Source organism: Antechinus flavipes, chromosome 5 (assembly GCF_016432865.1).
Source record: "Antechinus flavipes isolate AdamAnt ecotype Samford, QLD, Australia chromosome 5, AdamAnt_v2, whole genome shotgun sequence".
In the NCBI taxonomy this organism is placed as follows: domain Eukaryota; kingdom Metazoa; phylum Chordata; class Mammalia; order Dasyuromorphia; family Dasyuridae; genus Antechinus; species Antechinus flavipes.
The window spans coordinates 260584054-260610236 of NC_067402.1; the positions used below are offsets into that span (position 1 = coordinate 260584054).

The window sequence follows — 26183 nt, forward strand, 5'->3', positions numbered from 1 at the left end:
TACTATGTGCTTATGTATTTTAAGCAATTGCAAGAATCATTGGATTTCTTGAGATGAAAGATTGTTGATGAGACTTTTGCAGTAGTTAAATTTTCATGTTGATTCATGTTATTTGTTACATTACCACTAGCCTGTGTTATATTGCTGTGTGCTTTTGTAAATTATGTATAATGCCTCCCATATTGATGGATTTATGTATACCATGTATATCTGTTACAAAGTTCTGGCCCATATTGATGGATTTATGTGTACCCCTTCAGAAACCCCCTATGTTTTAAAACAAAAGAAAGGGGGAGATGTTGGAATCCTTACTAACTGCTAACTAATTAGAGTTGATCTAATCTTACAAGAAGATGTTTTGGGCAGAACCTGAAACAAGGTACTAAGTAGAACTAAGTTCAATGAGTTCACACCTCCCTTGAAGCTCTTTGGGCCAGAGAGCACTATGGGAGAAAACCCATAATCCCTCTCTCTCGTATCCCACAAAGATATTAGCAAAAAGACTCCAGAAAATCAAGCCCAGGATAATAACCATGATCAAGTAGGATTTATACCAGGAATGCAGGGCTGGTTCAATATTAGGAAAACTATCAGTATAGTTGGCCATATTAATAACCAAATTAACAAAAACCATATGATCATCTCAATAGATGCAGAAAAAAGCATTTAATAAAATCCAACATCCATTCCTATTAAAAAACACTTCAGAGTATAGGAATAAATGGACTTTTCCTTAAATAATCAGTAACATCTATTTAAAACCATCAGTAAGCATCATATGTAATGGGGACAAACTGCAACCATTCCCAATAAGATCAGGAGTGCAAAAGATTGCCCACTATCACCGTTATTATTCAATATTGTATTAGAAATGCTAGCTTTGATAAAGCAGCAGTTACCAAAACTATTTGGTATTGGCTAAGAAATAGATTAGTTGATCAGTGGGATAGGTTAGGTTCAAAAGACAAAACAGACAACTTTAATACTCTAGTGTTTGACAAACCCAAAGACCCCAGCTTTTGGGATAAGAACTCACTGTTTGACAAAAATTGCTGGGAAAAATTGGAAACTAGTATGGCAGAAATTAGGCATTGACCCACACTTAACACCGTACACCAAGATAAGGTCCAAATGGGTTCATGAACTTGGCATAAAGAATGAGATTATAAATTAATTAGAAGAACACAGGATAGTTTACCTCTCAGAACTATGGAAGAGAAATGAATTTATGACCAAAGAAGAACTAGAGATCATTACTGATCACAAAATAGAAAATTTTGATTATATCAAATTGAAAAGTTTTTATATATACAAAACCAATGCAGACAAGATTAGAAGGGAAGCAATAAACTGGAAAAACATTTTTACAGTCAAAGGTTCTGCTAAAAGCCTCATTTCCAAAATATGTAGAGAATTGACTCTAATTTATAAGAAATCAAGCCATTCTTCAATTGATAAATGGTCAAAGGATATGAACAGACACTTCTCAGATGAAGAAATTGAAACTATTTCTAGCCATATGAAAAGATGCTCCAAATCACTGTTGATCAGAGAAATGCAAATTAAGATAATTCTGAGATACGACTATACACTTGTCAGATTGGCTAAGATGACAGGGAAAGATGACCAGTGTTGGAGGGGATGTGGGGAAACTGGGACACTGATGCATTATTGGTGGAGTTGTGAACGAATCCAGCCATTCTGGAGAACAATTTGGAACTATACTCAAAAAGTTATCAAACTTTTGCTTCATACCTTTTGATCCAGCAGTGTTTCTACTGGGCTTATATCCCAAAGAGATATTAAAGAAGGGAAAGCATTAAAATATGGACAAATAAAGTGTTTCCAAGCACTTAGGATTCGTATGGGGCAGGGAAGTCCTTACTAAATTCCACTAAAGAAAAAATAGTATATATGTAGATATGGCTATAGATATAAAACTTTGAGCAAATTGGATGCTGAGTTTCATTTTCTATGGTTACCAGAGTCTTCTCCTGCTCTATACTGTGTACAACAAATTGGCCTTTTTACCAGTCGTTTGCTTTGATTTCAGACATATTCTTTTTCCTGTTCCTCTCTCTCCAGGCAGATCAGCGGTCATAATTCTGGGGATGTTTAGACAAGGTTCTTGCCTTGATATTGCAAATATCTGTGTTATCTGTTAAAAGCAAAAATTGCAAATACTGAATGGACCTCAAGATAAATATTCTGGTTTTTATTTGCCTATAGCTTTTAAATGGATAGAGTTGTCGCTACAAAATTAAAACGAGAATTGGGCAACTCTGCCAAAATAGCTAACAGTTGTAACCTTCTCACAAAATTAAGTACAAGATTATTTTTTTTAAAGCAACAGCAACTCACAATAGGCCATCTTCTAGGCATAGAAGCCTATATTATTCCAATGTAGAAGGGATCTCTTCATGTGAAAGGATGATAAAGCCAAAAAAACTGGGGAATTGTTAAGGACCATGCCTACATAAAGGGGCAGGTCAGTTCTCCAAGATCCTCCACAGCTGTGAATCCTTAATACTTGAAGTTGCAAAGCAGCTTTTCTTTACTAAGGCAGATGTTCCTTGTGAATTGGGAATGAAATAAATTGGAGGCAAGAGGGAAGGGTAGGTCAGACAATGCAACTGCCTCTCAGTGGGGAGGTCAGAGAACAGTAACTGCTTCTGTCTCCTTGTATCTCAAGGAGGTTCACATTGCTAAACCTCCAGAAGTTTGGGTTTCAACAATCTGATTCTCCAACACTATGGACCTTACACCACCTCAATAATTATCAAGTATTCCTGAAAATGTTGCTACTTACATAATATTAATCATAATAATGAAAGCACAACAAACTTTTGCTGACATAATTGCAGACTGTGTTAATTGTAGATTAACTGCCTAGGCAGCAGTAAGAGATATGTAAAAGTAGAACCAAGTGTTCAATGTTTTTTTTTTTTTTTTTTTTAATATCAATTCTGATTTGGAGATTTTCAATTTTGGTTTTAAGTGTGTCCCTAAAATTTTTTTTGCTGACTTAATTGGCTTTTAATGGGACAAGAAACCCATGAATATTTGGTTCATTACACACAAAAAATTTTAAGGATGGCAGCAAACAATAGTCTACATGAGTTGAGTTGTGAAGTCAGTTTTTTAGTTATCCTTCTGGACTCTTTACGCTTTGCCCCAACTCTTGTGTTTGTGTTTCCTGCATCTAGCACAGTGGCCTCAAACATCATAGGTGACTAAGAAAAGCTTGTCAACTGACTGAATTATTTGAATACTGTGATTTTCAGTGAACACCTTTATTCTGTTTGAGAATTCAACTCTAGAAGGGAACAAAAAATCTTAAAGACTATCAACTGATGCCAACAGTAAAATGAACAGAACCAGTTTATTTCTGGAGCAGTTTATACAATAGCAAAACATTTTTTATTTCATTTTCATTTTATTGTTTTTGTTAATAAGCTTTCGTTTTCTCTTCCTTCCAGCATTTCCCCCTATTTGAAAGAAAAACAAAATCAATGAATCAAATCTATGTAAACCAACTAAACAAATCCTCATATTATCTATGGCCAAAAATATATTTTGTTGTAAAAATGATTTGCAGTAAAGAAAAGTTGAGGTTCATGAGCTTTATAGATTTTTTAAAGCAAAGGATATACAATTAGCAAAACCGATAAGGAGGTCAATCTGTCATTGTAAAGATGCATTTGTCATTCAAAGCAGCTTTTTATGCAACTGATTACATAAGATGCAATGAAGCAAACTAAACTAAGATGCCATTTCTTTCAAGCAAAATTGCATGGTGAGTTTACAGTTTGCTAAATCATGATAACTTAGATGCTGGGGTCCTCAAACATCTGTAGCAATGGGGAAAACTTGAGTTCAATATTATCCTTAGGAAAGTCCCATGGCAAACAACAGAGATAGCCAATGCTATTTCATCTTCCACTTGTTGTACTTATCTCCCTCATGAGAATGAACCAGATTGTCACCCTTAAAATCAAGGAACTAAAATTCTTATCAACTCTGTTATAGAGTGAAGCCCCCATGCTGTTTCCATAGACATCAATCCACTTATTAAAATTCTTCCATCTGTAATCATATTTTTCTAATCTTTAATTACCTACCTATCTTTAATTATCTTGTCAAGATTGTTACTTGCACATAGGAATCATGGCTGGTTGTTGAATTCTTCATATTAAGTGCATTAAAGTTATTTTGTCCTTATATTGTTTTCCGTCTTTCACGCTACATAAGTTCATACCAATCTTCCCACGTTCCTCTTAGAGCATCTTCCATTACTTCTTATGGCAGAGAAGTCTTCTGCTATGTTTACATACCATTGTTTGTCAGCTATTATCCAAATTTCAAGATTCATTTCATTGCCCCAGCCTTCCAAAAAATGTCTTAAATGTTTTATATGTATGGATCCTTTTTCTTTGATCTCTTCACATATAGGATTCTAAGAATTATTAAGTCAAAGTTGTACATGATTCAAGAAAATGGAATATATTTCCCAAAGTGCCATCCAGAATGGCGACGGCAACTCACAACAACATGAGCAGTGTATTACTGTGTACTTATTAAACAGGGTATGCCTGCTTTTTCAAGCATTTTCCTTCAAGCATTTTTCTTTTTGACAATCAACCTCAGAGTTATTTTAATTTGCATTTCTCAAATAACTAAGAATTTGGAACGTGTTTCATATGACTAACAAGTATTTCTCAGAGAAAAGAATCCAATCAGTTATTCTTAAAAATTTTAATTAGTTTTTTTTAAAATATTCAACATTTTCCCCCAGTTTCATTTAAAACACTTTTTTACCTTTGTTTTTAAATTTTTTGAGTACCAGGCTGTCTCCCTTATCTACTCCCCCAACCCCTATTAAGAAGCCGGACATGAAGTTATGGAAAACATTTCTACAAATTCATGTTGTGAAAGAAAATATAGCTCTCCCACCCAAATGATAAAGTACAAAGAGAGAGATAAAGATGAAGTTTGTTTCCACATATATTCAGAAAAATCACTTCCTTCTCTGGGTAGGGGGAGGATTCTTCAGAGTAGTTCCTTTATTTCTGATAATAGCAAAGTGATTTATAGCTGGTAATCACAGAACATTGCTATTATTTTGCAAACAGTACATTTCTCTTTTCATTTCATGTAGGACTTTCCAGATTTTTTTTTCACAGCATCTTGCTTATCATTTCCCATAAAATAATGACATCATAATCATAGACCGCAATTTGTTCAGTCATTGCCCAATTGATGGCCATTCCCTCAATTTCTAATTTTTTGCTCTGAGAAGCTTCCATCAATTTTTGCATATATATATATATATATATATATATATATATATATATATATATATATATATATATATATATATAGGTCATTTTTCTTTTGTTTTTTGATATCTCTTTTGGTATTCATGTCTAGTAGTGGTATTCTTAGGTCAATGGATATGCATGGATTTATAACCCTTTAAGTATGCTTTTGATCATTTATCAATTGGGGCAAGGCTTTTTATAAATATGACTCTCTATATAAATACAATTTTTATAAATATGACTCAGTTCCCTCTTTGAGACATGAGGCCTTATCACATAAATTGCTTGAAAAAATTTTTTTACAATTACAATTGCTAATTGTATTTCCCCTCAGTTTCTCTTTTCCCTCTGTCCATCCTGAAAAGTGCTTTCCCATTGATCACTCCAGTTCCCAATATGCCCTTTCTTTTCTTTTTATCATCTTCCCCTTTTTCCATATCCATTCTTTTCCTATTTTCCTGCAGGGTAAGATAGAATTTCCAAATCCATATTGAGTGTTTTTCCTCTTTGAGCCAATTTTGATAAAAGTAAGCTTCACTCATTCCCCTTATCTTCTATGTCTTCCCCTCCACTGTAAAAGCTTTTTCTTGCCTCTTTTTTATGGCAGATAATTTATACCATTCCACTTCTCCTAATATATTCCTCTCTAACCTCTTAATTTCATCATTTTAAAATATTATCAAATACATTATCTCATAATGTCATAATAAATGAAAATTTTCTTATACCTTAGAGGTATCATCCTCCCAAGTAGACATACAGATATAAATTAAGTTCCTTATAATATCATTTTCCTGGATACTTCTATGTGCTTTGCACACATCTATAGTTGAACTCCAATAATCATGCTACACACATATATATGTGTGTGTGTGTACATATGTATATATGTATATATATATACATATGTACACACACACACACACACACATATATATAATGTAACACTATTTACATTGAAAAGAGGAAGAAATTTGCTTTAAGTTTTTTTTAGCTTTATTGCATCTAAAACATCACCAAACAGCAAATCATAGAAAATCATTTATTTCATTACCCTCTGGAATTTTCATGCTAATCACAGTAGTTTATAGATCTTGAAAGTAAGTCTGTTTTTAGAAATAATTTAAAATGTTTCATATTATGTGTGTGTGTATGTATTTATGTATATTTCAATTTTGTTAACATTCCATGCCATTTAGAAAAAAATACCTATAAAGGCAGTAGCATTTTTCCTCAGTTGAATTCCCACAAAGTCTCAATAGTAAAGTGCTCATTCTTTATACAAGGCAAGCACTGTGTCCAATACTTCACATTTCCTCAATCTTTTCTATTTCACTGGGATTAAGATGCTCTTAGAAATTTACTTTTTGAAATTCCAAAATCATTTACTCTTAATTTATGCTTAAAGTACAGATTTTATTTCCCCAACCTTAACTTATTAAATTATTAATAAATTATTATAAAACAATAAATTAAGGATAGGGAAATAAAGTTCCCCAAAGGAGGGTATTGGAGATTACCTTTTTTGAATATCAAAGTTAAGGAGGTATTTTCCTAGTTGCCTGAGACCTGCCACGTAAATATATTTCTTACAGCTTAGATCCAGTATTTAGGGATTTATTTTGACAAAATCTCCAGTACTTCCTATTCTTAATTTCTGTACTTAATTTCTAGTTTCCAAAACTGGTCAACAAGGAGAGAAAGATGTTTTAAATAAGAAAACATGAAGCAAATTTTAAACTTCCTGAGAATTTAGCTCTGATTTTCAATAACTGACAATCATAGTAAATATTAAGTCTTTTCCTTTCCTCATCTATGTAAAACGAAAATGAGTTTTCTTCAATCAGAATAAGATATGATTGCTCCCACAATGATCATATGCCTGGAATGCTTACTATTGTGGTAGGAAATCGCTCTCCCTAAGGCTGGTGGTTCTACTCTTATTATTTTATTAGTTTTATTAGTTTCTTAGTTATTGCTCTTTGAAGGTGTTGGGGCAGAACAATGAAGTGGGGAATCTCTTCCATAAAATCAAGGGATTGACCTTAATCCTGAGTTCCTTGAGACAGTGTGAACCACTGAAAGTTCCCATTCAATCCAATTTTAAGAGATTTCTCTGCTGAGGAATTTATTAATAAATTAATAAATGATCATTTAATTGCTCCTTGTTAAACAACTTTAAAACAAAAAAAAAATCTATTTTAACCTCATCAATGGGAAGTTTACAATTAACTACGTTGGCTAGCTCATTGAAAATGAGGAACTGGCAATTCTACTGCTGAATCTCTGGACCTGACAAAACAAAAAGAAAGTGGAGAAACATAATCAATAGTCTTTTAAAAATGTTAAATTAAGTTCATATGATATTTATGAAAATTGATTTTGAGTGACCCAAAGCTTATAAAATAAGATTCACAAATTCAAATAATTCTCAGTTGGGGGACCATTTGGAAAGAAAATGAATGTAAGGTTAATCAAAGAAAGTTAACTCAGGCTCAGAGAATTGAGGTGCAGATAATGAGAAGAATACAACATCCCAGGGCTGGTGTTGGGGCATTCATCTGTGAAAATACAACCTGGTATTTTCTTCAGATAATTTTCCAAACTGTCTTGCAAAGTTCTCCTTTCCTCTCCCCATTTTGCTCCAAACTCTCTTTTAAGATACCTTTTTTTAGTTCTTCCAAGACAGTGTTGTGAGATGGGAACCAACCCTTTGAGGATTCATCTGGAGATGATTTGTTTTTTAGGATACTCAGGTTTTGAGGTCTATTCTCTTTTTTTTCCATAAAAGCTATCTTATGGGCAGAGTTCCTTTTGCTTTTTTTTGCTCACTTTTTGTAAAGTTTGAGGTCTTCTCTTAGGGCAATGGGGACATTATCCCAAGTTTTCTCTACAGATGACAGCAGCTTTAGGCTGCCCTGGGCCAGTGCTGCTGACTTCATTTCAGTACTGGGTGGGCATGGCCTGGTCCCCTGTTATTCTGGGATTCAGAGGCTCAATATCTACCTTTTGTATTTGCATTGAATGTCTCACAACTAATCTGCTGATCCACTAGCTTGGCAGGACAGAGTAACCAATACTACTGTATTTTGCCTAAGAGTTTCCTGATAGATTCCTTGCCCATTGATGCCACATATCCCTGGTCCCTGTGTTGTGCCTGTGTCAGCCACCACATCCCTCCTCCCCACACTTGATTAAAACAGACCTTTTCATAAGTTATTCCCAAATTTCTTCTGTTCCACATTTGTTATCAGCCAAATACTTGTGGATTATGTCCCACCAAGCCAGTGCAGTGGTTTGATCTGTTGCTGATCTGAGGGGCTCCAGGAGGAGCTCAGATAAAGACCTGTCTCCTCTCCTCCATCTTGACCCCATGTCCTGTATCTCTAGGGATGCTATATACTTTTCATTTGAGATTTTCATTTTGTAGAGTTCAGCATTCAGTCTTTGAAGTTGATACTCCATTTGTTCATTAAAATTATCTTTTTCTGTTCCCTGTGTCTAAACCAAATGGAAAACAAATTAGAGAGTTAACAAAAAAGTCTGACTCTAACCTGTTAGTTTTCTTTTTAATTTCAGTCAGTGATTCAAAGAACTATTCTAAATTCCTAAAAAAATAAACCCATTATCATGATCATGTGAATTTACATATATATATATATGTGTGTATGTGTGTGTGTGTGTGTGTGTGTGTGTGTGTGTATGGATATATATATATATATACAAAAAAAGTTAAATTTTTTTAGTGTTTTATTTTCCTCCAGCTACATGTAAAATGATTTTTAGCATTCATTTTCAAAACTTTGAATTTCAAATGCCTTTCCTTCCTTCTCTTAGCCCCCATTGAGAAGGTAAACAATTTAATATAGGTAATTTGTGTGTAGTCGTGCCAAAAAAATGTTAATAATAACCATGTTGTAGAAGAAAACATAGACCCCCAAAAAATCCTTAAGAAAAATAAAGCCAAAAAAGTATGTTTCAATGTGTGACATCATCAGTTCTTTCTCTAAAGATATATAGAATTTTTTCATCATAAGTCCTTCAGAGTTGTCTTGCATCATTGTATTGCTGAGAGAATACCCAAGTCATTCACAACTGATCTTTGTGCCATATTGCTAGTATTTTGTACACAATCCATTTCATTTTACATTGGTTCATGTCTTTCCATGTTTTTCTGAGGGCATCTTGCTCATCATTTTAAATAGAATAATAGTATTCCATTATTATCAGATACAGTAATTTCTTTAGCCATTCCTACACTGATGGGCATCTCCTCAATTTTCATTTCTTTATCCCCCAAAGAGAGCTGAATACAGATTTATATATATATATATACATATACATATATATAATATATGTATGTGTGTCTGTGTGTCTCTGTGTGTGTGTGTGTGTATGTACATATATGCATTTCCTTTTTTTTTATTTTTGGGGGAGATGCAGACCTAATAGTGGTATTACTAGGTCAAAGAGTATACATGATTTTTTCAATCAGTTCATAACTCCACCAACAGCCATTAATGTCTCAGTTTTCCCAAATCTCTTTCACCATTGGTCATTGTCCTTTTCCATCTCATTGATTAATCTTTTTTAAAGTTTTTTTTTTTAAACATACGCATGGATAACAATGATCCTTGCATACCTTTTGGTTCAGATTTTCCCCTCCTTCTTCCCACCCTCTCCTTAGATGGCAAGCAATCTAATATATGTTATACATATTAAAATTTATGTTAAATCCAATATATGTAAACATTTATATAATTCTATTGCTGTACAAGTAAAATCAGATCAAAAGGGAAAGAAAATGAGTAAGAAAACAAAACACAAGCGAACACCACCAAAAGAGTGATAATGTAATTTTGTGATCCATATTCAGTTCCCACAATCCTCTCTCTGGGGGTAGATCATTGGCACTGGCATCAATCAACTCATTCTTGGAAAGAGTCACATTCATCCAAATTGATCATATAATCTTCCTGTTGCCATGTACCATGATCTCCTGGTTCTGCTCATTTTATTTCATATATCAGTTCATGTCAGTCTCTCCAGGCCTCTCTAAAATCATCCTGATCATTTCTTATAAAACAATAATATTCCATAACATTCATATACCAAAACTTATTCAGCTATTCTCCACATGGGCGGTCATCCACTCAGTTCCAGGTTCTTGCCACTATGATAAGGGCTGCCACAAACATTTTTGCACTTGTGGGTTTCTTTCCTTCTTTTAAGATCTCTTTGGGATACAGGCCCAGTAGTAGCACTGCTAGATCAAAAGGGATGCATTGTTTGATAACTTTTTGAGCATAGATCCAAATTGCTCTCCAGAATGGTTGTATCTGTTCATAGTTTGACTAACAATGTTATCCGTATCCCAGTTTTCCAAGATTCCTTCCAATATTCATTACTATTTTTTTTTCCTGTCATCTTAGCCAATCTGAGAGGTGTGTAGTGGTGTCTCAGAGTGGCCTTAATTTGCATTTCTGTGATCAGAATAGTGATTTAGAGCACCTTTTCTTATGGTTAGAAATGGTTCTAATTTCTTTGTCTGAAAATCCTTTGACCATTTATCAATTGGAAAGTAGATTATAAAGCTATAAATTATAAAGTTCTTATAAATTTGAGTCAATTCTCTAAATATTTTAGAAATATGGTCTCTATCAAACACTCAAATATAAAAATGTTTTCCCAATTTAATGCTTCCTTTCTAATCTTATCTGCTATTTATAATGCATTTAATGTATTTTACAAATTAATATGAATATATTTATAAATTTACAATATATAAGGATATATACATAGCTATTTATTATGAGGATTAATAAGGGGAAAGTTGAGTTCCCTTTTGGAACTCACAAATAACAAGGAGAATGGAATCATTAGAGGGAAGATGCTCTGAGGTGGAGAGTAAATCAAAATCCTTAAAAGAATTTTGAAAAATCATCTTCTTAAGCATATTTTTAATAGAAACAACACCTCCCACTTAAAGGGGTTCACACCATGTCAGGGAGGAGGACAAATAAGGAGGCATGAGCATTTCAATATTTCCTTATAAGGGAAGAGCCTAAGTTGGTTTCAGAATTCACAACAAAGGCCTATTCTTTTGTTTTCTGTTTTAATGATATCAAGCTTATTGAGATCTATAATAAAGAACACATAGGAAAAAATGGATTTAGAATAGAGGAAAAAAACCTTCATTTACTTGGAAATAGCACCTATTCAGAGGTCAGGTCTGAGCCAGGCTGGGGATGGAACTAGGGCTCAATGTCCTATCCTGGTATTTCCTGCCCCAGGACTCCGTGTCACAGATTTTTCCTGCCGAGCTTTCAAGTTGTCTTCGGCTGGAAAATGTTCTGCTCCATATTTTGGGGTGTTTTGATCCTCTAAAATTTGTTTCAAGTAATTATTTAAAAGAATTTAGAACAAAAGAATTTGGAGAAATTGGGCAAGTTCCTGCCCTTAGTCAGCCATTTTGGATGTACTCTTTGCATGCATTATATAAATAAGTCATTATTAAAAAACAAAAGAAAAATGTTTTTGAATAAATAAAGCCAATATAGCCATGTTAGGAGGCAAGGAGAAAGGTGGGAAATGATTTTTCCATTCAGTGTTTCAGATAAAGGCTTTGTTTCTAAAATATATAGAAACTCAAATTTATAAGAAAACAAACCATTGCCCAGCTGATAAATGAAGGATATGTACAGCTCACTTTCAAAAGCCATTTCTAATCATATTAAAATGCTGTACATTCATATTTTTAGAGAAATGCAAATTAAAACAACACTGATGTATCGCTTTATACCTCTTAGATTGGTTAAGATGACAGAAAAGAGCTGCTAAATGATGAAGAGGATGTGGGAAAACTGGGAGACTAATGCATTGCTTATAGGAATGTGAAATGATCTGATCATTCATCTGATCATCACAATTCAGAATTAGGCCCAAAGAATTGTCAAACTACGAATTCCATTTTGTCCAGTAGTGTGTCTATTAGGTCTGTACCCCCGAGAGATCACAAAAAACCAAAAAGCATATACTTGTGCAAAATAGTTTGTAACAGCCTTTTTGTAGTGGAAAGAAACTAGAAATTGAATAGATGCCCATCAGTTGGGGAATGGATGAATAAGTTGTGGTATAGTAATGTAATGGAATAGATTCTATACATAAATAATGAACAGATTGATTTTAGAAAAAGCTAAAAAGATTTATATGAACAGATGCCGAATGAAACAAGCAGAACCAAGAGGAAATTGTACACAGTAACAAGATGATCATATGATAATCACTTAGGATGTACTTTGGTCTTTTCAACAATAAGGTGATTGAAGACAATTCCAATAGACATTTGATGGAAAGTGACATACATGTCCAGAAAGAGAACTGGACACTGAATGTGGATCAAATCAAGAGTCTTTTCAATATATTTTAGTTACTTTTTTTAAAACTTTCTCATATGTTTCCCCTTTCAAAATGATTTTTCTTGCTTAAAATGAAGAATTTAGAAATATGTTAAAAGAATTGCATATTTTTAACCATAAATTAAAAATTGCTTGATTGTATTGCTTGATGTATTGGGGTAAAGGAGGGAGAAAAATTTGGAATGACAGGTTTTGCAAAGGTGAAAAATGGTGAAATCTCTTTGCATGTATTTGGAAAAATAAAATTCTATTGAATTTCCTTCAACTTGGAATTATAAACTGTTGGAACAAAAAGGGAACTTACTGATGGATTAGTACATCATTTTATATGTGAGGCCTGAAGACAAAAAACATTTATCAAAAGTCAGATTGACAGCAAGTGAGTTAGTCTAGAGTCAAATTTCTAATATTGGGTAATAGTATCATAGGATTTGAGAATCCTAAAGGGTTTTAGATCAAAAAATTACTAAGTATAATTTATTTCATGAATATAGAAAATAATTTGCCACTCCATAATTAGAAAGGGCTTTTATGTAAGCAAAAGAAGCCTGAAAATTGTATCTCGTGGGTCATCAACAAATAATTAAACTTTCTAGGTTTCCCATGAAAAATTACTAAGTATAATTTATTTCATGAATATAGAAAATAATTTTCTCCCATTAAAAATGGGAGAAGATAAACAAATGCCAAAAAGTAAAACCCATCTTCTGCAAGTAAACGTTAGATAACAGGCAAATACAATTTTTGAGCACCTAAAATGTTTTAATTTGATACGTTGTTCTAATTAGTTCAAATAAATACTTAATTTTTTAAAAAAGCAACCTTATTTATTAATAATTTAGACTTCATTTGGTAAGAATTCGAATTATGACAACTAATTTGATGTCAAAACTTCACCAAAGGACTTTAGGAGAGGAAGACTTGAATTTTAACCATTATCAATAATAGAATTTTTTTTAATTTTTTATAAAATATGAACATTTTTTGCAACTTTACTATAATTTTTAATGTGATATAATGTTAATATTAATAATTTTATGCAGAAAAAATTCATCTCTCCCATAACACAATGATTAATACTTCCAGCATCCCAAATCAATATGAATTGTATTGGAATATCAAATTATATTAACAACTATTTTTTTTACAATTAAAATTCTTACTATGTTCTACCACTTAAAGTGTTTTTAAAATGAGGAAAACTAAATCCCAGAGCTGACTTACTAAATTAGTATAATCGAAAATATTTTTCCAATTTTTCTCTTTTTTGTCCATTTGCTGTTTGACTGAATCTTCAAATGTAACACATTTCATTTTATGCCTACAAAAAGTAAATATATTGTCAGCAATTCAAAGCTTTAAAAACTTTTTTTATACTTAATTTACTTTAATAATTTCTTATTCAGGGTCTCACTTGCAAGGCCTGAAAGATAGCTCTAAAGAGAAAAGTAAAAAATGGCTCCAAAGAGATTTCATTTAATTAGAATGAAAACATTATTCACAGATAAATAAATGAATGCAGTATATTTGGCATAAATACAAAGTAGCTGAAGAAAGAAATTAAAAAAAAAAAGAACTAACACAAAGTCTTATGTAAGAGGCGGTTCTTTTTTGGGTGAGTTTTTATGGGACCTAGGGATTGCATAGATATCAAAGGCAAATAGTATTTGGAATATGGGATACGAATATCAAGAAAAATATTACTTCCTTCTAAGAAACTTATATTTGCACATAGCCACTTATCTTCATATACAATCACATATTTAGACAACAGTATCTATTTTAAAGATATCTCATACATATATGATCATGAACTAACATCACACTGATTTGGAGTTGTGATTTCCTTGGTGTAGGAAAATACTGTCTACCTATTCAAAATTTAAATCTCAAGTTTTCTAAAGTCTCCTGCCAGCACAGAGATTCAGACTGTGACTCAGGGTCACAGTCAGTACATGTTAGAATCAAGATTTGAACTCTTCCCCATAAACTCAATTACCTTAATGATTCCTTCTAGAGATGAAAAAGCCAGTCCATTTTCTTCTTCTTTTTTGTAAGAAACCTGTTTTTATATTCTTCAGAAACACTTTCTTAATTTATAATTAATTATATGCTACTCTAGCAATTGGATATGAAAAAATGTAATTCTTGGGGGGAAATCCTGATAAGGCTCAATTAATCAACATGTTTTATGAAGGGACATTTTCTTGGGAGGGGAGGTGTAGTAAGACAATTTTTTAATTGAAATTGGGAACTTTTCATGAGTAAACTCCTTCTAGCAGTGTGTATCTGTGCTTGCTTTTCAATGTGTACTTTTAAAGAACATTGTAGGAAACAAAGTGACTGTCCCAGAATACTCAACGAGTTAACAAATCAGATATACAAACTGAACACAAATTTCCATGATTTGGAGACAGGTTATATATAAGTTGGATTACATTGCTTCTAACCTCGTTCTTCGGGGGGGGGGGGAGCGAGGGGGGTAAATAATTTTGTAGCAGTAATTTATATGGCTTATCCTTCGAAATTCTGCTGATGATTTTCATTATGGTCAAAGTGCAGCACTTGAATAAACTAGCAAGGTGAAAATGAGCTACATTTCTCATGCCTGTAACTTTCAGGACCAAAGTGTATCTCTCTTTATGGGAGGTAATTTTTGCTTGAAGTCCAATACACTTTTGACACTGACATTCCTAAGGTTGACTACAATTATTTATTCATCTCAAAATAAGTTTTACTTAAGCAGATTATTCCTCTTTCCCATTCAAAAAAGAAGTATTTAGAAATAAACAATTGCATGATGTTATATTATGAATATAATATAATAATAACATAATATAATCATATAATTTTGATTTGATCTACAACTATTTATAGCAGTAACATATAAAAAATCTTTAACTCTTACTTTTGCATATAATCTTCTAATTCATTAATATATTGCTGTGGCTGTTTGCTTTGTTCTTGGGATTCCTGCAGCTATAAAAATTCCAAACAAAATGTTCAAAATTTTCAATTTTAAAAATTAAATCACAATCTTATATTTAACTCTGAATTAGTGATGCCTATATATAAATATTAATATTTAACAAAAAATTGTTATCAGTCCATCAAGTAGTAGCCCATTGCATAGACAAAACTATGCATTTTTATATTCCAAATGTCACTATATGCAATGCACTTAGATTTTACATATATAGCCAACATTACATATGTAAAAAAATATATAATTTTAGTACTACAGGATACTTCAGCAGTGTAGATCACAGCCATCTATAACTAGAAACTCTAAGAGTTGTCAAAGACTTAAACAAAGTTTCTTGGTGTGTTCTGCCCAGTAAATTACAGAGAACGAATTGAACTTAATTTTCCTAATTCCAAATCAATATAATACACCAAAGATGTCTTATGTACAATGATCAAGATTATGCTTGATTATAAAGCTTCATCATGAAACTTTTGGGCTTAAAGAAAAGCAGGCTTTGGAAAAGTACCCTTCCAATGTAGCTTTTTGACAAATTATATTTGTGCAATTATCAAAAATATTTATCATTAAATTTATGTATTTGGCAATTGCTCTTTCAATAAAGGTGCTAACCCAGAAATTTTGCAATGAGTATTTTTACATGTTGGGAAGAAGACTAGATTAAATACTTGTAAAGGCTGAAACTTTGAATAGGTGCACTTAAATCAGACAACCGAGCACTTAAGGCTAATCGCCTATTCGACAATGACTATTAGCATATGTCTGGAATTGCTCTTCTCACAATTAATGCTGGCTCAATGTTTGGGGTTAAGAGAATTGTAGGTAAGAATTAGAGGGTGGGATGAGAGAGGTGAGAGAACCTCACTTGGCCTCAGGACAAGGAGCGGAGGTTGGTGACTTTGGACTGGAGAATCCAGGAGCCTCCTGGCCATTTGTCTGTCTCCTTCACTTCTCCCTCTAAAGACCAAAGACTTTTACTTATCCTGATTCTGACTGTTCCTGAGGTCTCCAGGGAGCTAGGTCGGCCTTTGCAAAATACTCTCTAATCTCCAACCGTGGTGATCTTTCTCCCTCTCTCTTTTATCTCTCTTTTCTTCCCGATGTCCCTTCTCCCCCTTCACTCTCACTCTTGCTCTCTTAAATAAATGCTTACATTACTTAATAACAATTCATTTGTTGCTATGTTTTTATGGTAACTTGTATTATAAGTGAACTTTCCCTATTTTGAATCAGCTTCCAGTGAGACTGAAAATTCTTCAAGGACAAGAGAACATCGATTTCCCATGTTCTTGGTACACTACTCGGAACCAGTCATACTATAACTCACAGAATTGACATTCAGTAATTGATAGAGTCCAGGGGTCCTCAAACTTTTTAAATAGGGGGCCACTTCACTGTCCCTCAGACTGTTGGAGGGCCAGACTAGAGTTAAAACAAAAACTTTGTTTTATGGGCTTTTAAATAAAGAAACTTCATAGCCTGGGTGAGGGGGATAAGCATCCTCAGCTGCTGCATCTGGCCCACAGGCCATAGTTTGAGGACCCCTGTAATAGACTAATTGTTGAACAAAGAAGAAACAGAATTTTCACCCAATTCTTACATAGCTTAGTTACTTGCCTAATTAGGGAATGAAGAAAGGAAAGAAATGGTGCCACTTTGCCCTGAATGCCATTTAACTGAGCTAATTCCTGTGAACAAAGATTTGTTGCTTCCTTGCTATTCCTTATAAAGTGCAGTCCACACCTAGTTCCTAGATTACAGCCTGAAGACAAAGGCTTTATTTGAAAGTTAATATTTTGATCAATATGATCCAAAAGGAATGGGAGGAAAATAAAGAAAATGAGTGATAGGGAAAATTAAATGATTTGGGACATAAAACTTATTCCCATTCCAATGCTGTTTTCTGAAAATTAGAAATATTTCTCTTTCATACCAATATAAAATGATATGTTTTGCAAAGACTGAAACTGGTAATAAACCATTTCTTAGTAAGTGCCATTATACTGAAATTAAGCAGGTAAAAGAATTATTTTTCAACATTAAGAAGTGTTTGTCAAAATATAAGAGACAATGATTATTTTTATAGATAACTGAAAAATATTGACTGGTGTTTCTGGAGCAGAGAAATAAGCATTTATTAGGTGCCTACTATGTACTATATATTGTGTTAATTTTAGTTTTACTAATTTTAGTTTAGTGTTACAATTATTGCTCACTTGATTCTCATAACAAATCTAGGAAGTAGATACTATTATTATTCTTACTTTACAGTTGAAGAAACTGAGAAAGATTAAGTGACTTTCCCCACATAGCACAGATACTGTCTAAGGCCTCATTTAAACCAGATCTTTCTAACTCCAGATGAAAAGTTCTATTGCTATTTCCACTAAGCTGCCTCTGTGTGTGTGTGTGTGTGTATTTAAATATATAAACTATGATATACACTATTTATTATTATTATTTTGAAAAAAAAATTTCCTTCCTTCTGTGATGATAGGTAAACAAAATTATGAGTGAAAATAATTATCCCAATATATAAATGGTATAAATGGGTACAAATGGTACATGTAATACGTCTTGTCTGTCAGTTTAGATGGCAGGTACAGTTGTCACAAAATATATTATAATATTAGTAAAAAAAAGTGTTAGAGTGAAAACACTCTTCATTAATCAATGAGAAATTATTGAATTTTTTTCATACTTACTTTTCTTTTCTTTTGATCTAATTCCTTCTGTAGTTGTTTTTCCCATTCCAAAACTCTTTGATAAAGTGATATAAGCTCTTGTAAATTCATGCATGGTTCATTTTTGCAATCTGCAAGTTCTTGTTGAAGCTTTCTTATGGTATCCTGATAGAAAAATGTAAACAGAATTTCTACTACTGATTTCATGTGTCAGTATTAGTTTATATGAAATTAATTTACCTTCAAAGTTAACTGCTATAAATATTTTCATAAAGCATTGTTTTCTGTCTGATTAAAACATTAAAACATCTCCAAAGGCATATAGGAGATAAAGCTTTTTATGTGCAATTCATATGCAAGATGAGAGAAGGATGAAGGGTATAATACATAGGTTCTTATAGCTGACAGATACATTAGAGGATTTTACCTTCTATTTTTCAGAAAAAAATTCCTTTGCATGTGCCTTTAGATGAATAAGGACACCTATTAGAAAAAAGATACATTTTCTTTCCTCTCAGTTTCCTTTTTTTTGGCTTTCATCAAATCAAATCAAACTTTAATTTTATCAGGCTTCACAAGCCTAACTGTACATATATATGATCCATTCCCCTTCACTCTCACTCTTGCTCTCTTAAAAAGATGCTTACATTACTTAATAACAATTCATTTGTTGCTATGTTTTTATGGTAACTTGTATTATAAGTGAACTTTCCCTATTTTGCATCAGCTTCCAGTGAGACTGAAAATTCTTCAAGGACAAGAGAGCATCGATTTCCCATGTTCTTGGTACACTACTTGGAACCTGTCATACTATAACTCACAGAATTGACATTCAGTAATTGATAAGAGTCCAGGGGTCCTCAAACTTTAGGGGGCCACTTCACTGTCCCTCAGACTGTTGGAGGGCCAGACTAGAGTTAAAACAAAAACTTTGTTTTATGGGCTTTTAAATAAAGAAACTTCATAGCCTGGGTGAGGGGGATAAGCATCCTCAGCTGCTGCATCTGGCCCACAGGCCATAGTTTGAGGACCCCTGTAATAGACTAATTGTTGAACAAAGAAGAAACAGAATTTTCACCCAATTCTTACATAGCTTAGTTACTTGCCTAATTAGGGAATGAAGAAAGGAAAGAAATGGTGCCACTTTGCCCTGAATGCCATTTAACTGAGCTAATTCCTGTGAACAAAGATTTGTTGCTTCCTTGCTATTCCTTATAAAGTGCAGTCCACACCTAGTTCCTAGATTACAGCCTGAAGACAAAGGCTTTATTTGAAAGTTAATATTTTGATCAATATGATCCAAAAGGAATGGGAGGAAAATAAAGAAAATGAGTGATAGGGAAAATTAAATGATTTGGGACATAAAACTTATTCCCATTCCAATGCTGTTTTCTGAAAATTAGAAATATTTCTCTTTCATACCAATATAAAATGATATGTTTTGCAAAGACTGAAACTGGTAATAAACCATTTCTTAGTAAGTGCCATTATACTGAAATTAAGCAGGTAAAAGAATTATTTTTCAACATTAAGAAGTGTTTGTCAAAATATAAGAGACAATGATTATTTTTATAGATAACTGAAAAATATTGACTGGTGTTTCTGGAGCAGAGAAATAAGCATTTATTAGGTGCCTACTATGTACTATATATTGTGTTAATTTTAGTTTTACTAATTTTAGTTTAGTGTTACAATTATTGCTCACTTGATTCTCATAACAAATCTAGGAAGTAGATACTATTATTATTCTTACTTTACAGTTGAAGAAACTGAGAAAGATTAAGTGACTTTCCCCACATAGCACAGATACTGTCTAAGGCCTCATTTAAACCAGATTTTTCTAACTCCAGATGAAAAGTTCTATTGCTATTTCCACTAAGCTGCCTCTGTGTGTGTGTGTGTGTGTGTGTGTGTGTGTGTGTGTATTTAAATATATAAACTATGATATACACTATTTATTATTATTATTTTGAAAAAAAATTTCCTTCCTTCTGTGATGATAGGTAAACAAAATTATGAGTGAAAATAATTATCCCAATATATAAATGGTATAAATGGGTACAAATGGTACATGTTATACGTCTTGTCTGTCAGTTTAGATGGCAGGTACAGTTGTCACAAAATATATTATAATATTAGTAAAAAAAAGTGTTAGAGTGAAAACACTCTTCATTAATCAATGAGAAATTATTGAATTTTTTTCATACTTACTTTTCTTTTCTTTTGATCTAATTCCTTCTGTAGTTGTTTTTCCCATTCCAAAACGCTTTGATAAAGTGATGTAAGCTCTTGTGAATTCATGCATGGTTCATTTTTGCCATCTGCAAGTTCTTGTTGAAGCTTTCTTATGGTATCCTGATAGAAAAATGTAAACAGAATTTCTACTACTGATTTCATGTGTCAGTATTAGTTTATATGAAATTAATTTACCTTCAAAGTTACCTGCTATAAATATTTTCATAAAGCATTGTTTTCTGTCTGATTAAAACATTAAAACACCTCCAAAGGCATATAGCAGATAAAGCTTTTTATGTGCAATTCATATGCAAGATGAGAGAAGGATGGAGGGTATAATACATAGGTTCTTATAGCTGACAGATACATTAGAGGATTTTACCTTCTATTTTTCAGAAAAAAATTCCTTTGCATGTGCCTTTAGATGAATAAGGACACCTCTTAGAAAAAGATACATTTTCTTTCCTCTCAGTTTCCTTTTTTTTGGCTTTCATCAAATCAAATCAAACTTTAATTTTATCAGGCTTCACAAGCCTAACTGTACATATATATGATCCATTCCCCTTCACTCTCACTCTTGCTCTCTTAAAAAGATGCTTACATTACTTAATAACAATTCATTTGTTGCTATGTTTTTATGGTAACTTGTATTATAAGTGAACTTTCCCTATTTTGCATCAGCTTCCAGTGAGACTGAAAATTCTTCAAGGACAAGAGAGCATCGATTTCCCATGTTCTTGGTACACTACTCAGAACCAGTCATACTATAACTCACAGAATTGACATTCAGTAATTGATAGAGTCCAGGGGTCCTCAAACTTTTTAAATAGGGGGCCACTTCACTGTCCCTCAGACTGTTGGAGGGCCAGACTAGAGTTAAAACAAAAACTTTGTTTTATGGGCCTTTAAATAAAGAAACTTCATAGCCTGGGTGAGGGGGATAAGCATCCTCAGCTGACGAATCTGGCCCACAGGCCATAGTTTGAGGACCCCTGTAATAGACTAATTGTTGAACAAAGAAGAAACAGAATTTTCACCCAATTCTTACATAGCTTAGTTACTTGCCTAATTAGGGAATGAAGAAAGGAAAGAAATGGTGCCACTTTGCCCTGAATGCCATTTAACTGAGCTAATTCCTGTGGACAAAGATTTGTTGCTTCCTTGCTATTCCTTATAAAGTGCAGTCCACACCTAGTTCCTAGATTACAGCCTGAAGACAAAGGCTTTACTTGAAAGTTAATATTTTAATCAATATGGTCCAAAAGGAATGGGAGGAAAATAAAGAAAATGAGTAATAGGGAAAATTAAATGATTTGGGACATAAAACTTATTCCCATTCCAATGCTGTTTTCTGAAAATTAGAAATATTTCTCTTTCATACCAATATAAAATATGTTTTGCAAAGACTGAAACTGGTAATAAACCATTTCTTAGTAAATGTCATTATACTGAAATTAAGCAGGTAATAGAATTATTTTTCCAAATTAAGTGGTGTTTGTCAAAATATAAGAGACAATGATTATTTTTATAGATAACTGAAAAATATTGACTGATGTTTCTGGAGCAGAGAAATAAGCATTTATTAGGTGCCTACTATGTACTATATATTGTGTTAATTTTAGTTTTACTAATTTTAGTTTAGTTTTACAATTATTGCTCACTTGATTCTCATAACAAATCTAGGAAGCAGATACTATTATTATTCTTACTTTACAGTTGAAGAAACTGAGAAAGATTAAGTGACTTTCCCCACATAGCCCAGATACTATCTAAGGCCTCATTTAAACCAGATCTTTCTAACTCCATATGAAAAGTTCTATTGCTATTTCCACTAAGCTGCCTCTGTGTGTGTGTGTGTGTGTGTATTTAAATATATAAACTATGATATACACTATTTATTATTATTATTTTGAAAAAAAAATTTCCTTCCTTCTGTGATGATAGGTAAACAAAATTATGAGTGAAAATAATTATCCCAATATATAAATGGTATAAATGGGTACAAATGGTACATGTTATACGTCTTGTCTGTCAGTTTAGATGGCAGGTACAGTTATCACAAAATATATTATAATATTAGTAAAAAAAAAAGTGTTAGAGTGAAAACACTCTTCATTAATCAATGAGAAATTATTGAATTTTTTTCATACTTACTTTTCTTTTGTTTTGATCTAATTCCTTCTGTAGTTGTTTTTCCCATTCCAAAACTCTTTGATAAAGTGATGTAAGCTCTTGTGAATTCATGCATGGTTCATTTTTGCAATCTGCAAGTTCTTGTTGAAGCTTTCTTATGGTATCCTGATAGAAAAATGTAAACAGAATTTCTACTACTGATTTCATGTGTCAGTATTAGTTTATATGAAATTAATTTACCTTCAAAGTTAACGGCTATAAATATTTTCATAAAGCATTTTTTTCTGTCTGATTAAAACATTAAAACACCTCCAAAGGCATATCGGAGATAAAGCTTTTTATGTGCAATTCATATGCAAGATGAGAGAAGGATGGAGGGTATAATACATAGGTTCTTATAGCTGACAGATACATTAGAGGATTTTACCTTCTATTTTTCAGAAAAAAATTCCTTTGCATGTGCCTTTAGATGAATAAAGACACCTCTTAGAAAAAGATACATTTTCTTTCCTCTCAGTTTCCTTTTTTTTGGCTTTCATCAAATCAAATCAAACTTTAATTTTATCAGGCTTCACAAGCCTAACTGTACATATATATGATCCATTCCCCTTCACTCTCACTCTTGCTCTCTTAAAAAGATGCTTACATTACTTAATAACAATTCATTTGTTGCTATGTTTTTATGGTAACTTGTATTATAAGTGAACTTTCCCTATTTTGCATCAGCTTCCAGTGAGACTGAAAATTCTTCAAGGACAAGAGAGCATCGATTTCCCATGTTCTTGGTACACTACTTGGAACCTGTCATACTATAACTCACAGAATTGACATTCAGTAATTGATAGAGTCCAGGGGTCCTCAAACTTTTTAAATAGGGGGCCACTTCACTGTCCCTCAGACTGTTGGAGGGCCAGACTAGAGTTAAAACAAAAACTTTGCTTTATGGGCCTTTAAATAAAGAAACTTCATAGCCTGGGTGAGGGGGATAAGCATCCTCAGCGAATCTGGCCCACAGGCCATAGTTTGAGGACCCCTGTAATAGACTAATTGTTGAACAAAGAAGAAACAGAATTTTCACCCAATTCTTACATAGCTTAGTTACTTGCCTAATTAGGGAATGAAGAAAAGAAAGAAATGGTGCCACTTTGCCCTGAATGCCATTTAACTGAGCTAATTCCTGTGGACAAAGATTTGTTGTTTCCTTGCTATTCCTTATAAAGTGCAGTCCACACCTAGTTCCTAGATTACAGCCTGAAGACAAAGGCTTTACTTGAAAGTTAATATTTTAATCAATATGGTCCAAAAGGAATGGGAGGAAAATAAAGAAAATGAGTAATAGGGAAAATTAAATGATTTGGGACATAAAACTTATTCCCATTCCAATGCTGTTTTCTGAAAATTAGAAATATTTCTCTTTCATATCAATATAAAATATGTTTTGCAAAGACTGAAACTGGTAATAAACCATTTCTTAGTAAATGTCATTATACTGAAATTAAGCAGGTAAAAGAATTATTTTTCCACATTAAGTGGTGTTTGTCAAAATATAAGGGACAATGATTATTTTTATAGATAACTGAAAAATATTGACTGATGTTTCTGGAGCAGAGAAATAAGCATTTATTAGGTGCCTACTATGTACTATATATTGTGTTAATTTTAGTTTTACTAATTTTAGCTTAGTTTTACAATTATTGCTCACTTGATTCTCATAACAAATCTAGGAAGCAGATACTATTATTATTCTTACTTTACAGTTGAAGAAACTGAGAAAGATTAAGTGACTTTCCCCACATAGCACAGATACTGTCTAAGGCCTCATTTAAACCAGATCTTTCTAACTCCAGATGAAAAGTTCTATTGCTATTTCCACTAAGCTGCCTCTGTGTGTGTGTGTGTGTTTATTTAATTATATAAACTATGATATACACTATTTATTATTATTATTTTGAAAAAAAAACATTTCCTTCCTTCTGTGATGATAGGTAAACAAAATTATGAGTGAAAATAATTATCCCAATATATAAATGGTATAAATAGGTACAAATGGTACATGTTATACGTCTTGTCTGTCAGTTTAGATGGCAGGTACAGTTGTCACAAAATATATTATAATAATAGTAAAAAAAAGTGTTAGAGTGAAAACACTCTTCATTAATCAATGAGAAATTATTGAATTTTTTGCATACTTACTTTTCTTTTGTTTTGCTCTAATTCCTTCTGTAGTTGTTTTTCCCATTCCAAAACTCTTTGATAAAGTGATGTAAGCTCTTGTGAATTCATGCATGGTTCATTTTTGCAATCTGCAAGTTCTTGTTGAGGCTTTCTTATGGTATCCTGATAGAAAAATGTAAACAGAATTTCTACTACTGATTTCATGTGTCAGTATTAGTTTATATGAAATTAATTTACCTTCAAAGTTAACTGCTATAAATATTTTCATAAAGCATTGTTTTCTGTCTGATTAAAACATTAAAACACCTCCAAAGGCATATAGGAGATAAAGCTTTTTATGTGCAATTCATATGCAAGATGAGAGAAGGATGGAGGGTATAATATATAGGTTCTTATAGCTGACAGATACATTAGAGGATTTTACCTTCTATTTTTCAGAAAAAAATTCCTTTGCATGTGCCTTTAGATGAATAAGGACACCTCTTAGAAAAAGATACATTTTCTTTCCTCTCAGTTTCCTTTTTTTTGGCTTTCATCAAATCAAATCAAACTTTAATTTTATCAGGCTTCACAAGCCTAACTGTACATATATATGATCCATTCCCCTTCATTCTCACTCTTGCTCTCTTAAATAAATGTTTACATTACTTAATAACAATTCATTTGTTGCTATGTTTTTATGGTAACTTGTATTATAAGTGAACTTTCCCTATTTTGCATCAGCTTCCAGTGAGACTGAAAATTCTTCAAGGACAAGAGAGCATCGATTTCCCATGTTCTTGGTACACTACTTGGAACCTGTCATACTATAACTCACAGAATTGACATTCAGTAATTGATAGAGTCCAGGGGTCCTCAAACTTTTTAAATAGGGGGCCACTTCACTGTCCCTCAGACTGTTGGAGGGCCAGACTAGAGTTAAAACAAAAACTTTGTTTTATGGGCCTTTAAATAAAGAAACTTCATAGCCTGGGTGAGGGGGATAAGCATCCTCAGCTGACGAATCTGGCCCACAGGCCATAGTTTGAGGACCCCTGTAATAGACTAATTGTTGAACAAAGAAGAAACAGAATTTTCACCCAATTCTTACATAGCTTAGTTACTTGCCTAATTAGGGAATGAAGAAAGGAAAGAAATGGTGCCACTTTGCCCTGAATGCCATTTAACTGAGCTAATTCCTGTGAACAAAGATTTGTTGCTTCCTTGCTATTCCTTATAAAGTGCAGTCCAC

At 32.7% G+C, this 26183-nt stretch overlaps 1 protein-coding gene across 17 annotated transcripts in view; it reads right to left on the reverse strand.

The window, feature by feature from the left end:
* Positions 1–7400: 7400 nt before the first annotated feature.
* LOC127564017 (ankyrin repeat domain-containing protein 26-like) overlaps positions 7401–26183 on the reverse strand; it is a 114974-nt gene continuing 96191 nt past the window's right edge. For 4 of the 17 annotated variants that reach the window (XM_052000240.1, XM_052000238.1, XM_052000235.1 and 1 more), the window contains 6 exons: positions 22799–22942; positions 20621–20764; positions 18431–18574; positions 15648–15718; positions 13964–14060; positions 8129–8822 (listed from right to left, as the gene is read on the reverse strand). In XM_052000240.1, coding sequence (XP_051856200.1) covers positions 8538–8822; positions 13964–14060; positions 15648–15718; positions 18431–18574; positions 20621–20764; positions 22799–22942 — 885 coding nt within the window. In that variant the 3' untranslated portion in view covers positions 8129–8537. Of the gene's footprint in view, positions 7614–8128; positions 8823–13963; positions 14061–15647; positions 15719–18430; positions 18575–20620; positions 20765–22798; positions 22943–24970; positions 25115–26183 lie in introns of those variants that run through there. The other 13 variants (XM_052000244.1, XM_052000239.1, XM_052000251.1 and 10 more) reach the window with 9 other exon arrangements.